Source organism: Polyergus mexicanus, unplaced genomic scaffold (genome assembly GCF_030449975.1).
Source record: "Polyergus mexicanus isolate NDT 795.1 unplaced genomic scaffold, iyPolMexi1.0 SCAF_27, whole genome shotgun sequence".
In the NCBI taxonomy this organism is placed as follows: Eukaryota; Metazoa; Arthropoda; class Insecta; order Hymenoptera; family Formicidae; genus Polyergus; species Polyergus mexicanus.
In genome coordinates, this window is record NW_027223347.1 from 945024 (window position 1) to 960775 (window position 15752).

The 15752-nt window shown below is 33.6% G+C and overlaps 1 protein-coding gene across 6 annotated transcripts in view; it reads right to left on the minus strand.

Annotated features, from left to right (window-relative positions):
- The window catches only part of LOC138943585 (nucleolysin TIAR), a 408695-nt gene that overhangs the window by 10533 nt on the left and 382410 nt on the right, over positions 1 to 15752 (minus strand). For 4 of the 6 annotated variants that reach the window (XR_011448501.1, XR_011448502.1, XR_011448504.1 and 1 more), the window contains 4 exons: positions 5005 to 5134; positions 3244 to 3485; positions 2513 to 2693; positions 1045 to 1148 (listed from right to left, as the gene is read on the minus strand). Coding sequence is in view for 2 of the 6 variants with exons in the window: in XM_070314544.1 (XP_070170645.1) it covers positions 2513 to 2693; positions 3244 to 3485; positions 5005 to 5134 (553 nt within the window). In the remaining 4 variants the exon portion in view is untranslated. The remainder of the gene's footprint in view (positions 1 to 1044; positions 1149 to 2512; positions 2694 to 3243; positions 3486 to 5004; positions 5135 to 15752) is intronic. The other 2 variants (XM_070314544.1, XM_070314545.1) reach the window with 1 other exon arrangement.

The following is a 15752-nucleotide window of genomic DNA, read 5'->3' on the forward strand; positions in this document are numbered from 1 at the left end:
GTACAGTTCTTCTAAAGAAAGATGAATGTACACATTATACATATTGTTAATTTAATAGTCAGATATATGGATGTTCTAGATTCTAAATTTAACAATGTCTTTTATAATGCTTGCTAGTTTTTTATTACTGTGAATTAAAGAAAAAGATTCTCATAGATCATTAGATTAAAGCAAGATGAATGGCAGATTAAAGGCGGATGAATGGAATTGGCGAACAAATCGGATTTTAAATCAGATATCTATATTATACTCGTTTACTAATTCAGTATCTCAACTTAGTACTCTTGAAAATTTATCTCTTATTCCCAAAAACTAGGTATTTTCTCTAAAGCAGAACCTTTTAACTTTGATCCGACTTACTTTCTAATCTTATAAATTGAAAAAATGCATTGTTTATATAATCATATAATAATAAGCCGGAATTATTAAAGAATAGGCTTATATCGTTTGATTCAATCATATAAAATGTTAGTAATCATCGCCAAAAAAATTATTAAATTTAGATTTGAAATGAATAATACAATATGTGATATAGTATTTGCATATATACGCGAGAGTACGTTATTTTGCATAACAAAAAAAATGCTACTATTAATACGCATAAAGTCATAAACTTAAAACTAATTTCTGAAAGGTTTTCCGTTTATTTAATAATTGAGAGCAAGGAAAATATTGTATATAAAATATAGCGGAGTTAATATAAAAATTTTGAACTAGAATTTTTTAGCGAGCTTTTAAATTAAGATAGCCATTTTCAATCTTGAGATCTCAAGTTGTCAAGTTCAGAAATTGTTCTTGAAGCAAAAAGAACACGGGGCATTAAAAGCGGTGCTGAGTTGAAATGCATTTGCTGCGTTTGCCCGAAGCCATCCTTATGATCTCTTTTCAAATATTCCATATTTTTTGTGGCAATGTCGTTTTTAGCGATGGCGGGTATGTGCATGTGTACAGTGCGCACTTTCTTACGTGTGCAGTTCGTGCGGAAAGCAAAATGGTCGAGATATACTTTTCTGGACAACAACTACGATAAGTATCATATTTCACCTCACTGCCATGAACGAAAATTTTTTGCAACATATCTAAATCTCGAGAATCTCCTATAACCTCTCGTCGAGCGGGAAAACGAGTCTGTCTTGCTCCATCAATGTCTGGAGTAAGAAAAATAAAAATTGCTCCGCTAGTACAAATGCAGTCTCTTATCACAGATTAGAAATTATATAACATGATTTAATGTTATAATATTTACACGACACTTTATTAATCTTATGAATGATTTATTATTACAACATCCACCTCATCTTTTGAATATTTTAACATAAAATTATCAATCGTTTTCTCAGTCTCTATTAATATCTCTCGAAATTCGGTTCAAGATATAATAGAAATAATATTGTATAATTTTTTTCTGTTTTTTTTTTCTCATCATTATTTATATGAATCTATTAGACATGCTTACTACAAACATTCTCCACACAATTGCTACAATTGCGATGTCATTAGACGTTTTTATATGGCAAAACAAATGCATTTTTCACGACTAACAATAAGTATACGTTTACTCACGCAGTAGAGATGAGTAACGTGTTATATCACTTTTATGTTTAAATGTAAAAGAAAAGTACTTACCGTTTTATTAATGTTATTATAATTTCAAATTAATATGCATGTGCACAAATAACGCAATGTGAGATGAGTGTTCTATTTTTACTCTCAGCTCTGTTCATTTATAATATCGCAACCCTCAATGCATATATGGCTCATTTAATAATAATTTGTATTTTATTTATACACAGCACTATTTCTTATTAATGATTAAACAAGCTTTTATTCTCTCTATCTATAGCGAACAAATAATTTTGTAGATTGAATTAGCGACAGAAAAATTAAATATTAATAACATAACGCACAATATATTGAAAGCATTTCATTATTAGTCACGGCAGAGAAAATAATCTTTGTTTTGCAATATAATTTGAGAAAACGCATATTTTTATTTACCTACCATCGTAAGTAATGCTGGTATAAACTGTTGAAATTAGCATATCGCCGTTGGTCCTGTAACCTCGTAATGAACGTAACTCAAGCCGGAATATTATACGGAATATATGTGTGTAGCTAATTATATCATACGTGTTATACTGTAGCTATGTTTACTGTTTCATCCGTGCAAAATTGTTTCACGTGAAGCGTATCGTGTTTTATCGCTCGGTCTCTCGAATGATATACAGTATCAAGTTTACGAGGTTTCCTAAGATCACCGACAATATATACGTGTATATTATGCGCACTCTTCTGCCGACACATGCCTTCGATATGTTTTTGATATCAAATCGAGTTTCCACGTGCAACATTTACAAGCCAATACCGGCACCAGCGAAATTGCTTTTGGACGTAACGGAGGACAAGATGCAAAAGTATGTAAAAAGCGAAACACTCCTATCCAACATCACACATTCAAGTAGGATGCACACTTGCACGCGTATACAGATGGGACAGATAAAGTAATGGTTACCTGGAACTGTTGCATCGGGTAGGCCATCATTTGTGCCGGAGGCGGTGGTGGCGGGGGTGCGGCTTGCACCCCTGGGGGTGCCGTGACCGTCGTGGCGTGATGTGGTGGTAACTGTGGTCCCCCAGGTAATCCCTGGCCCCATCCTGCCGCTGTACCAGCAGCATGAACACCCATGCCCATTCTACGTTCGTAAAACATACGTAATTGTCAAATCGATACAATTTTTACAAAGAAATGTATAAATGTTACGATTTATATTTCGTCTGATGTAACCTATATGTGTATCGTATATATACATGTTATTATTATTAATATTATTTTATTGCTACTATTTTTTTGCGAATAATTGATAAATTTGATTGAAAATTATTTAACCATTATATTTTGTGTTACCGGCTATGTTCGATTAATTCTATTAATCTACGTATGTTGCGTGTGATATTATTTAAATTCAATAAATCATTCATATAATTCATTATAATATTCATAAATTAAAACAAATGTCTTACAGATTCGCATAGTTATGAATATTTGTACAAATTATACGTTGCCGAATTTCAAAGTTAGCTTGATATAAAATTGTTTTATAATTCATTGCATCTTGAGCAAGAGGTCGCAAAAAGATGAGGGCGGGATGATATATTTATATTAGACTTGAATCTTCGATTATTCAAAATTTCGTCGTGCAAAACTTGGGGAAAAGAAGAACTTATCTCGTGTGAAAAGCTTACCCCATATATTGCGCCTGTTGATATCCGGCGAACTGGCCGTAGGTGTATCCTTGCATGCCCTGAAGGAAGCCACCGGCTTGCATTTGTGTCGCTGTCGTAGGATAAGATTGGGGTGGATACCAGTATCCCAGTTGTCCAGCACTGCCGACGCCACCGACGCCTCCGACACCCGCGACGCCCGCCGCCGCCGCGGCGGCAGCTGCCGCCGCCGCGTAGTATGGGTACGTCGCCGACGATAACGCCTGAAAGAGCACAAGGATCAATGAAATAGAAAAGAGCAAGAACATTGTCTGGATTTTATGCTTAACGATGTCGATAGGGTCAGGAATGGTAATTTCGTTCCGTCGAAGATTTGTGTGGTCGTTCGTTTAAAATGGGCGACGCGTGAATCTCAACGCGATCATTTCATTGCCGTCACGTAAATTATCTCTTATTATTTCGTTGCGTCTCGTTGCATGCGAATCTATTCGTTCTTTTATGATATTAATAGGGAAATAAAATTGGATTATTTTGCCGAAATATCATAAGATAATTTTTGTACAACGTGTACGTTTTCAATTAAATATTTAACAATTCAATTTATATATGTATTCAATTTTTCTATATAATGCAAAAAAAAAATGATTCTTTTTTGTTTTCCGATAAAGTTGGAAAAACTCTTAAATTTGAGAATATTGAAACAAGAATGTTGTTTGCTAAACGAGCTATTTATATGTGCGTCGATCTTTTAATAATCAGCATTTTCAATAGGATTTATGGAAATAATAGCAGCCATTATGCTTTTCGTTAAAGCGGCACGATGAACTCGGATATCATGCAAACCAGTTCGATTGCGTTGAATACGAGAACAAGGTATGGCAGGATACGTACTAACGTGATATCTCGGCTCCCCTGGGAGAAGCGCGTTATGGGAATAGAGATCAATTAGAGCGATGTCACGGGCCGAGTAACAGTGGATGGATGCACGGAAGTACTACCGGGGAGTGCGAGCGGGTTTGGGAAGTACTTGGGGTACCATTTCCAGATCGGGCGTAGCTACCCGTCCTAACAGAGCTAATTGCTAAGAGACCCGGCTCGACACACTTCGAAGAGAGGCACCTCAATAGACCGGAATCTTGCACGATTCCTTGTCTGCTCTTCCTTCCTTCCTTCATCTCTCATCTCTCTTTCTTTCTTTCTTTCTTTCTTTCTGTTTCTTTCTCTCTCTTTCCGCCTTTATTCTTTCGCCGGACTTTCGAACCATATACCGATATATCGATAGGGACACTTTAGCCGCGTGAAACCGGAAGGAATCGGCCATAATCGAATCCGGTAACTACTTCTTTCTTCGAACGCTCTCGCTTCTCAGAGACGTGAGTGTGTGCTATTTAGTTTCAGTAACACGTATAACAAGCTTTTATATTAAGAAAGAATTCTGTCGTGTTACATCGCTTTACGCTTACGTGCACGTAGATATTAGAGAGATTAAATTTGATATTAATGCTAGAGTATATATTATTCTCTTTCAAATAATTCTTTCTACAATAGAATAGCTTGTGACTTGTATTCACTGATGCGCGTAAGGTCGCTGTTTTTCTTCTCATGCATTATATCGGAAAGAAAATTAGCAGCAATGTTTATTCATGAAAGAAGGAAAGTCCTCTGGTTTGATACGAGCAGTGATGTAAATGTTGGAAAGCACAGAGAACGGAATTTTACGTCGAATTTTACCGTCCTTCCGATAGAGAGAGGATAAAAGTAAAAGATAAAGAGAGAATTTACCTGTCCAGTTTGTTGAGCATTATTAGGATCTCCGCTCTCCTTGCCCCAACTGCACTTCACCGTTTGGCCGTTGATATCTGTGTTGTGTACCGCTACGATGGCGTGCGTGGCCGACTCCTTGGTAGAAAACCTGAAATCGAAAAAAAAAGAAGGGGATTTAAGTCTTTTGTCAGTACTTTCTTGTCCTTTCCAACGTTGATGTTGGTGTTGGTACGGCGCGATGATGTGTATAAAAAGAAAAATCTCCGGAGAAATGAGGTACTTCTTCCACGAGTTAAACTGGACCTTATTATGGTAGCTTAACGAAATAGCCTCTCTGCGAATAGTGCAATTTAATTTATGCGAGTTTACTGCGCGCACGAATGAGCACGGTAATTGTGAATCTCAACGAATCTAGATTACTGTAGATGCAAGCATTCAATGTTAAATTCAACACACCGGTTACGATGTATATGATGAACAAATTAAATGTATGATAAAACAATAACTTTATAATTAAAGAATTCAAAGATATGTGCAAATAATGTGCAAAATTATGTGGAGTCAATTAATTATACAACTTTTTTTTTATTTGTTCTTCTTAAATTTTGATACAATTATTTACACATATTAACTCTAGTTTTCCGTTTTTCAAAATAAATTAGATTTAATACACCCTTTTAAAAGTGTATATCTCAATGAGAGTTGCTTACGGCTTATTATTAGAATATTACATATGTGTGTGTGTATATGTGTTATATATAAAATATTATAAAATGCGCCATTTTTTTAGTTTTTATAAATAATACAATAATAGACAAAAATGATTAAAAGTTCGCGATATCCTTTGCAATATTGGAGGGTAAGAATATTAAGAGTTTCCTTTATATCTCGTGGAATGCTACACAGAACTCTAAATAAAAAACCGGAGTTGCAAACAAATTTACCTTTAAAATATTTAAAATTAATTTAAAATATATGTTTATATATAAAATTTAATATTTTTGTATATATATATATATAGAAAAATATTAAATATGTATATATATATATATATATATATATATATCGTAGTACGTAAAATATTTTGGCAGGAAATTATCAATAATATGGTGCTCGGCCTTGACGGCGTAAACATTAGCGTGCTATTGTTAACATATTGTTTACGATTTATGGCCGATCATTCGCACGGCAACACTCGAACAGTAAGGTAGTAGAGCGCGAGACATTCCGTTAAATTCTTTTTCTAAATGCAATCGCGACAAATATCAGAAAATAATTTGATATGATAAATATTAATTATCTTTTACTTTAATTCTTTCACTTTTTACTTTTATTTTAAATAGTCGAATCGCAGTAGTCGAATCGCCGAGTAATTAACATGACGATAAACTCCGTGATATATTAATTGCTTGCTAAATAAATAATATATAATTTAAAATACTTGTATAATTTAATATCCCGTTTGTATATACGTCATATAGTATATTCGATAAAATATTTTCGGCTGCGAATTATCAATAACATGATATTTAGCCTTGGTGGCGTAAACATTAGCGCGCTGTTATTAACATGTTACGGCTTACGATCTTGTTATCATTTATACAAGGATGCTCGAGCAGTAAAGTATTGGTATAAGACGCTCCGTCGAATTCTTTTTCTAAACGCGACCGCGACAAATATCGGGAAATAATTTAATATAATAAATAATTCACTATCTTTTACATATCTTAAATAATACGTAATTATATCGCAACGATAAATCTCGAGACGCGTATTTCGCGCGTGACGTATACACATATAATCAAGAGTCGAAGTGACAGAAATCAAAATTGTAAATTATCGTTTAGTCGCGATTTTTTTCTCTTTTCATAAACAATAATTACTTCTTTAAAAATACTTAAAGTTTAATTATATTTCGTCCGATACTTTATCGTTCGATTTTTCGACAATTTAAATATGATTCGGATTGAGAACGCGCAATAAAATAGTCGAATCGCATGTCCGAGTAATTAACGATAAGCTCCGTAATATTATTAATCGTTTATTAAGAAAATAATTTAAAATACTTGTACGATTTAATATTTCGCGATATACGTTATAGAGTACGCAAAATATTCGGCTGCAAATGATCAATAACACGGTTTTCGGCCTTGGCGGCGTAAACATTAGCACGATATTATTATGGCCTATCAATCGCACGGCGACACTCGAACAGTAAGGTAGTAGAGCGCGAGACATTATCAAATTCCTATTCTAAACGAGATCGCAACAAGTACCGGAAAATAATTTGATAAGATGATTATCTACTTATCTTTTAAATACATTACCACAATAAGAAATAATTATTTCTTCAAAAATAAAATTTAAAATTAAATATATTTTCGACGCTTTATCATTTGACATTTAACAGCATCTAAATATGATTCGGATTAAGGTCGAGCAATTAAATAATCGATTCGCAAAATCGAGTAATTAATACAAGACTTCGCGATACATCAACCGTTTAATAAATATAATTCATCATAATTTAAAATATATTTTATAAACTTTAATATTCCGCGTATATATATATATATATATATATATATATATATATATATATATATATATACAATATAATTGTACATAAAATATTTCGGCAACGACTTTTCAATAATATGATACTCGGTCTTGGCGGCGTAAACATTGGCGCGCTATTGTTTACGTATCATGATTTTGTTATTACTCATATAGCGACACTTGAATAAGAACTATAGTGGGGTGAGACGCTCCGTCGACATCAAATTCCTTTCTTATGTGTTATCATTCACATGACAACATTCGCGCAGTAAAGTAGTTGTGCGAGACGCTCCGTCAAATTCGTTTCCTAAACGCGATCGCGACAAGTACCTGAAAATAATTTGATAAGATAATTATCTACTTATCTTTTAAATACATTACCACAATAAGAAATAATTATTTCTTCAAAAATAAAATTTAAAATTAAATATATTTTCGACGCTTTATCGTTTGACTTTTAACAGCATCTAAATATGATTCGGATTAAGATCGAGCAATTAAACAATCGATTCGCAAAATCGAGTAATTAATACAAGACTTCGCGATACATCAATCGTTTAATAAATATAATTAATCATAATTTAAAATATATTTTATATAAACTTTAATATATTCCGCGTATATATATATATATATATATATATATATATATATATATATATATATATTTAATATAATTGTACGTATAAAATATTTCGGCAACGATTTTTCAATAATATGATACTCGGTCTTGGCGGCGTAAACATTGGCGCGCTATTGTTTACGTATCATGATTTTGTTATTACTTATACAGCGACACTTGAATAAGAACTATAGTGGGGTGGGACGCTCCGTCGACATCAAATTCCTTTCTTATGTGTTATCATTCACACGACGACATCCGCGCAGTAAAGTAGTTGTGCGAGACGCTCCGTCAAATTCGTTTCCTAAACGCGATCGCGACAAGTACCGGAAAATAATTTGATAAGATAATTATCTACTTATCTTTTAAATACATGACCACAATAAGAAATAATTATTTCTTCAAAAATAAAATTTAAAATTAAATATATTTTCGACGCTTTATCGTTTGACTTTTAACAGCATCTAAATATGATTCGGATTAAGATCGAGCAATTAAACAATCGATTCGCAAAATCGAGTAATTAATACAAGACTTCGCGATACATCAATCGTTTAATAAATATAATTAATCATAATTTAAAATATATTTTATATAAACTTTAATATATTCCGCGTATATATATATATATATATATATATATATATATATATATATATATATATAATATAATTGTACGTATAAAATATTTCGGCAACGATTTTTCAATAATATGATACTCGGTCTTGGCGGCGTAAACATTGGCGCGCTATTATTAAGGTATTACTACTTATGGTTAATCATTGTCACGGCGACACTCGAACAGTAAGGTAGTAAAGCGCGAGACATTATCAAATTCCTTTTCTAAACGAGGTCGCAACAAGTATCGGAAAATAATTTAATTCGATAAATAAAATTAATTATCTTTTATCTTGTATAGCCTAAATCCTAAATAATACATAATTATATCGCAACGATAAATTTCGAGGCGCGTATTTCGCGTGAAAATAATTTAATTCGATAAATAAAATTAATTATCTTTTATTTTATATATCTTAAATAATACATAATTATATCGCAACGATAAATTTCGAGGCGCGTATTTCGCGTGATATACATTTAACCAAGAGTCGAAGTGACAGGAATCAAAATTGTAATTTATTGTTTTGTCGTGATCTTTTTCTTCCTTTATAAACAATAATTATCTGTTTAAAAATATTTCAAATTTAATAATATTTTGTCCGATACTTTAGACTAATCTCTCTCAATTATAAAATATATTTTTCCTCTCTCTTAAGTTATATATTATATTAGAAAATTATATATTGTATAAAATAACCCTCCATGGGTACACCTTGACGTGGTGGAGTGGCTTCAGTACCTGGACGGTATGCCTTAAGGTCCTAAGGGTCCTCAAGGTTTACTGCGAAGGGGAAACCAAGTACCCAGCGTCGTCGTTGCTGTCATCGTGCCGCGGACGGCCCGCCGTATCGTTGGTGCTGTCATCGTGCCGCGGATGGCTTGTCGCGTCGTCGGCACCGTCATCGCGTCGCGGACGGCTTTCGCGTCTTTCGCGTCGCGTGTCCGTACAGCATTGCCACGAGTCGCACAATGGCTCATATGTGGCACGCGCATTTGTGCGTTGAACGCACATTAGTGCGTCGTCGTTGCCGTCATCGTGCCGTACGAGCAACGATGCGTCGCGTTGTCGCGGTATCGCGTTTTCGCGTCGTCGCGTCTTCGCGTTGGACTTTTATCTCGTTTTCACGATTGTTATCGAGGATCATACTTTGTCGCCGACTAAATGGGATGTCTCTCAGCGTTGCAATTATTAATATATTAATACCTATTAATATAATTAATTTTATATTAATATCAGTTAATATTAATACTATGTTAATATTATATATTATATAAATATTTATGTATTAATAAATTTAATATATTAATGTAGGCGCAACGTTAAAACGCCTCAGTATCGCGGCTGAGGTGAATGCCGGCCGCGTAGCAACGTATGTTCGTGCATAGTATAGATGCATGTTCGCGCGGTTAATCTTGAACTTCGGTTCGAGAATCGGCTGTTGAGGGCACGTTCTGCTCCGACAAACGGTTCGGCCCGAATCGGTTAGAGTTCGGTCGATCGTTTTGGAATGATCGTTAATGGGTCCCTTCTCTTGTACCGTCTAACAGCACATTGTAGAAATACTAACATGTTTGGCATCTGAGGAGTCGGCTGTTCTAATTAGGTTCGATTTTCGCTCGCTAGAGAAGTTGATCTCCCGCTTTCGAAATGCTAGATTGTTAGCACGTAGAAGGTGGGTATCTTCATTCTCGACCCGTCTATCAGCCTTACGATAAACCCGGCTCAGTCTGTATGATAGAGACTTGGTGGTTCGTATGAAATCGTTCCTAACGATGTTCTAGTCGGCCCTCGATGGGAGCAGGCGCGGGTCAAGAGTCGAGCGAACCCCATTCGCGATTATTCCATCGATCGATTTCGTCTTCTTCCGCTTCCGCTTAACCTTTGCTCGAAGTAATCGGTGAATTCCCGACTTGTCGACTCGAAGTGTGATTCTCACGTGAAGCGGGATTCGATCGTACCGAAATTCGAAAGTGCGCGAGTGTCGTTCAAAGTATCGCGCGTACAAGTGCGGGAGTAATCTTTTAATAAAAGTGCGGGAGTGCCGTTTAAGTATCGCGTGTGTAAATCAACCTGAGAGGAGGAGGAGGCCTAGGAGAGGCATCGGGCATCGACGGAACAACCCTGTCGTGAGTAATTTTTTATTTGTATATTAATTATTTATTCATTGCGTACGTGCAATTTAAATTAAGCAATTCAATCGCGTGATATAGTAATTTGATTTTTTATCGATGACTTATTTATGATTTGAACAAGAGAGAATTAGAGAAAAAGATTTTATATGAAAGTTATAATCTTGTTTCTATTTTTAAATTATAATTTTTATATGAGAGTTATTATTAGAGTTATTAGTAGTCTTTTTCAAAATTTATAAATTTATTTTATTGATCTGCTTATTATTACACGCATCGAATATAAAATTCAATGCGCATAATAAATTTTTTAAATATTAATTATTTTGAGTGCTGCTACAATTTGGATCTTCTATTTGCATGTTACAGATCAACGTAGCGACCTTCTGAGAGGACATTCTGAGAGGAGGAGGAGGCCTAGGAGAGGCATCCTGCACCGGCGGAGCAACCCAAGGGTGACTATTTATTATTTGTATTCTGTTTGACAAAAATCGCGTACGCGCATTAATTCGGTCTCATTATTTTAATTTGAATTAAACATGAGAAAATTAGAAAGAAAGACTTTTACATAAATCTCATAAATGTATTTATTATTAGAAAAAAACAATCTTTTTAGAATTTATAAAATTGTTGCGTGTTTATGTATTTGCTTATTATCGTACGCGTTGGAGATAAAATTCGTAAAATCAAAATTTTTTGAAATATTAATTATATTTTGGACGCTGCTATAATTTGGACTTTATATTTGTATGTTACAGACAGCGTAGCCTCAAGACCAACAACTCCGCTGTTGCGCATCAGTGTCGGTGAGTGACAAACTTTTATTTAATTTTAAAGTAACGGATTTGTAGAGATTGTAGATGTAAATTGTAAATTGTAGATTGTAGATTATAGATTGTAGATAAATCCGTTACTTCTAAATGGATGAGCTTAAACACATCAAGTTGAATAACTTTTAATAAATTCTTTTGATATGCATTGTATTCATTGCAAAAGTAAATTAAAGTCTAAATTAAAGAAGGAAGATGATAGAAAATATTTTTTTTCCAATTTGTAGATTTTAACTGAAATTTATTGAATAAAGGATGCTAGTAATTTTATCAATTACATTATTTTATAATTAATTACGTATGATGGCAACTTATTTTTATAACGCGCGCTAATTTTATCCTAAGTTCTTATAGCTCATCCATATCGTAGAATGTGTTTTTAGACATTGTTCTTAAACTTTGTTTTAACTGATATAAGAGAGACCAAATGATCGATCAATTAAATTATTTGTAATATGATAATAAATGGCATAAATGTTGCGTAAATTAATTTTATTTCATTATAAATTATATATTATTATATAAATTAATATTATACAATATATTGATATTATATATATTATATTATTATATAAATTATATATAATTACATAAATTTTGATCAAATTTTTATATTTATCATAATTTATCATAAGTTTTTCATGAAAATTTTGATTGATGACTTGGCTTTGTCTCAGTTAAAATAAAGTTAACGTTTAATGAACTATCGCATGATCGTCAATGAGCGTCAAATGTTTACGCTCACCCGCTAGCGAAAATAATTACCCGAAATAGAAGGAGTTTATCTCCTTACAAGCGCAAGAAAAATCTTGCGCTTATTCGCCGGCGACAATAAACAGCCGGCGATAAAAGGAATGCGTATCTCCTTTTTCGATCTCTGGATTAGAGATCGATCCAGAAAGTGGCCAGGAGCAACAAAAGGTAGGTGCAACTGGCCCGAAGAATGGGATATAGGCTACGCAAAATAGACGGCCAAAATGCGTAGCGAGAGCTATATAAGGTACGGTCAGGGTACGCGATTAAATCAGAAATACATTCTCCAAATCTTAGATTTCTGCTAGTTCAGCTAGCAAGTAGGATTATTAGGGCTATAGGAACCATTAAGACATTAAAGAAAAAATTAGAAACAAAATTACAATAATAATATCCAATTTAAATTTATTTTCTGGAAAATTTAAAAAAATTAATCGCAATAATATTATAAAATATTATAATATGTTTTTTGTAATATTTTATGTTAAAAACGTTAAAAAAGAAAATATATATATATATATACTGATAACGTACGACTAACTTACATATAACTGACGTAGAAACAAGACAAGTTGGTCGTTCTCATCGTCGCTTTTAATATCGTTCTTCTCTTTGTTGGATATTAACCTGCGTATCACCCGGCGGAGGGAGGGCCTTGTTAAAATCGTTAGGTCTGTTAATCTCTATAAAAGATAATAACGCGATTTTTTATAACGATATTTTAAGGCTTATAAGACCGATTTTATTCTGTTAAAATAGTCACCCGCGAGATAGAATATATATATATCTCTTATTGTTGATCGCGACATTCGTATAAAATCGCGTATTGCAAAATAAATCGAGCGGTGGATACTATATTACAGATCCCGAATGTCTGTCAAAATATTTTTGCATAAAATAATAATAATTATATCGTGAGCGCGTACGTGTGTGAGCTTCGATTGTTATAGAAATTACGCGTTCGAATATTACGAATATCGTCGATTTATTTATTCGCGTTTGCTCGCGAATTTTAAATCGCGATTTAATTTATATAATTTAATCGTTGATTTTTTACGCCGAAGCTTTGTCTATCTTTTCGCGTCTTGAATATTTTCTCTGAAAGTCTGCACAAATGCGCTAGTAGCGCAAGTTCTTTTTCTTCTACAATTAAAAGACGATTGATATTAACTTTATTAACGACTCTTTTGATCTCATGATTATTTACATTTTTTTATAAAACTTATTAAGCTCTGTAATTGTATGTTGATTATAAAGAATAAAACCTGTTTTTTATTGCTTCAGATATTACGATTTCTGTTGCATGGATATTTAAATATAAGAATTAATTTTAATTCTACGTATAGCGCTTTTTAATTATTCAAATATACGAGGTTTGTAACATCGCCATAAATGATCGATTTCTATCGTCTTAAGACAAGAACGCGCGTTTTTAAGAACGTGATTAGAACACGACGAATTTGGCAAGGTATACGAGCGTGGCAGTGAATTATTGAATTTATCGAGGATTAGATCACTTTTAACGTTCGCGTTCAACATTACACAATGGCAGCTCTGTCCAGGAGTTCGCCCCTTTCCATCTATCGAGCTTCCATCCACGATCGTTGAGTAGGACGAACGATGGTCATCGTCAGCAACCTCCCTCCCTCCCCCCCTCCCCCCGCCCTTCCTCTCTCTAAGACCGAACCTCGAGCGATAACCAGCGGCAGATAAGATTCTTTCTTTCACGGGAGAAGAAAAGACCTCCTTCCCTTATCCTCTTTCCCGTCTTGCTTTCTCGTTGTACCTTGCAGTAAGTCCATACGTCATCCCGAGATATTCGTTTCCGGGGTTCCACGCTACAGAATAACGGAGGGAGGAAGAGCAATTAGACGAAAGATATCTGAACGACGGACATTGTCTAGGGGTGGCGGAACTGTGGCGGACGTACGAAGCGGGTGGAGGCTATCGTATTGGCTAAGAACGGGCAAGAATGATATCGAGCAACGTGCGCGAGAAAGGATAAGAAGTAGATAAGGGGAGGGAGACATACGTATAAGAAAGGGTTTTTTTGTCTCCTTCTTCCGTCCTTGTTCCCCTCTAGGCTTTTTCCTCCTCCTCCCTCTTATCGTTCGTTCTAGTACAACCCTCCCACGCTCTCGGCAGTCTTTTCTAAGGTAGGTCACGGATCTCTAGCTATCGTTAAGGTAGAGCGCTGAATTCGCTTTCGGGAGATATAAATGCTCAGCTGATTTCTTAAATTGTTAGGTTTTTCTTTCTATGGTTTGAAGATATCGACACGATCGCGATAGTGAAATTTATAATTATTTTTTAAATTGTGATAGTTTCTTTCTTCGTCTATGTTCAAATCTATATATATATGTTATAAAATATTATATTTATTTCGAATTTAACAATTTTTTATTAATGTTTTTGAAACGAACATAACTGATCTTGTCGGATACGTGGAGTTGAACTGAAATATATGATCTGCGTGGATGTAATGAGTAGATTAATGAAATGGTCACACGATCCGAGCTTGATGAGTCCGACATGCTGCCATTGACCCGACATGTTCTCGCGTTTTGTGCCATAAATCACAGGCGACGGTGAATATTGATGTATTACTCATACGATTTTCTAATATTTCGTAAAATGTCGTTTGATAATTCACATTACGTTAGCACCAATCATTGTACATGATTTTAAAAATTTTCTCAAGTTTTGATATAACTATATGTTCAAAATCTACTCGCTTTGTGTGCGAATCTAATCTTTTATATACATATATACATTGATTTTACTTGATTTGCCTTAAGTCAAATTGTTCGATTTTGTGAAAAAAAATATAAATAATAAATTTACTTTAATGATGAGGTAACTTTTCTTGACAATCGGTTGTTATAATATTTTTTGATAATATTATATTTAATTTCATTATCATTTTATTTTATTCGAGATAGATATCTTATAAAAATTATACATTCTAGAAATTTATTAGAGATGATTACGTATTATTTCGCTAAATATTCTGGGAAATTTTATTATGTTCAGTACGAATAGATCGAACGCTTCAGGGTATAAAGGAAAAATAATAAATGATATTATTATAACATATATCAGTAAAGAATACTTAAATAAAAGTTTGATTAAATTTACAACAACGTATTGCAGTAATATATTAAATTTTCATTCTATATTTTTGTTTTTTATAAAGTAGTAAAAAGTTTGAATAATTAACGAGGTTTGATTATATAATTAGTGAAATGATT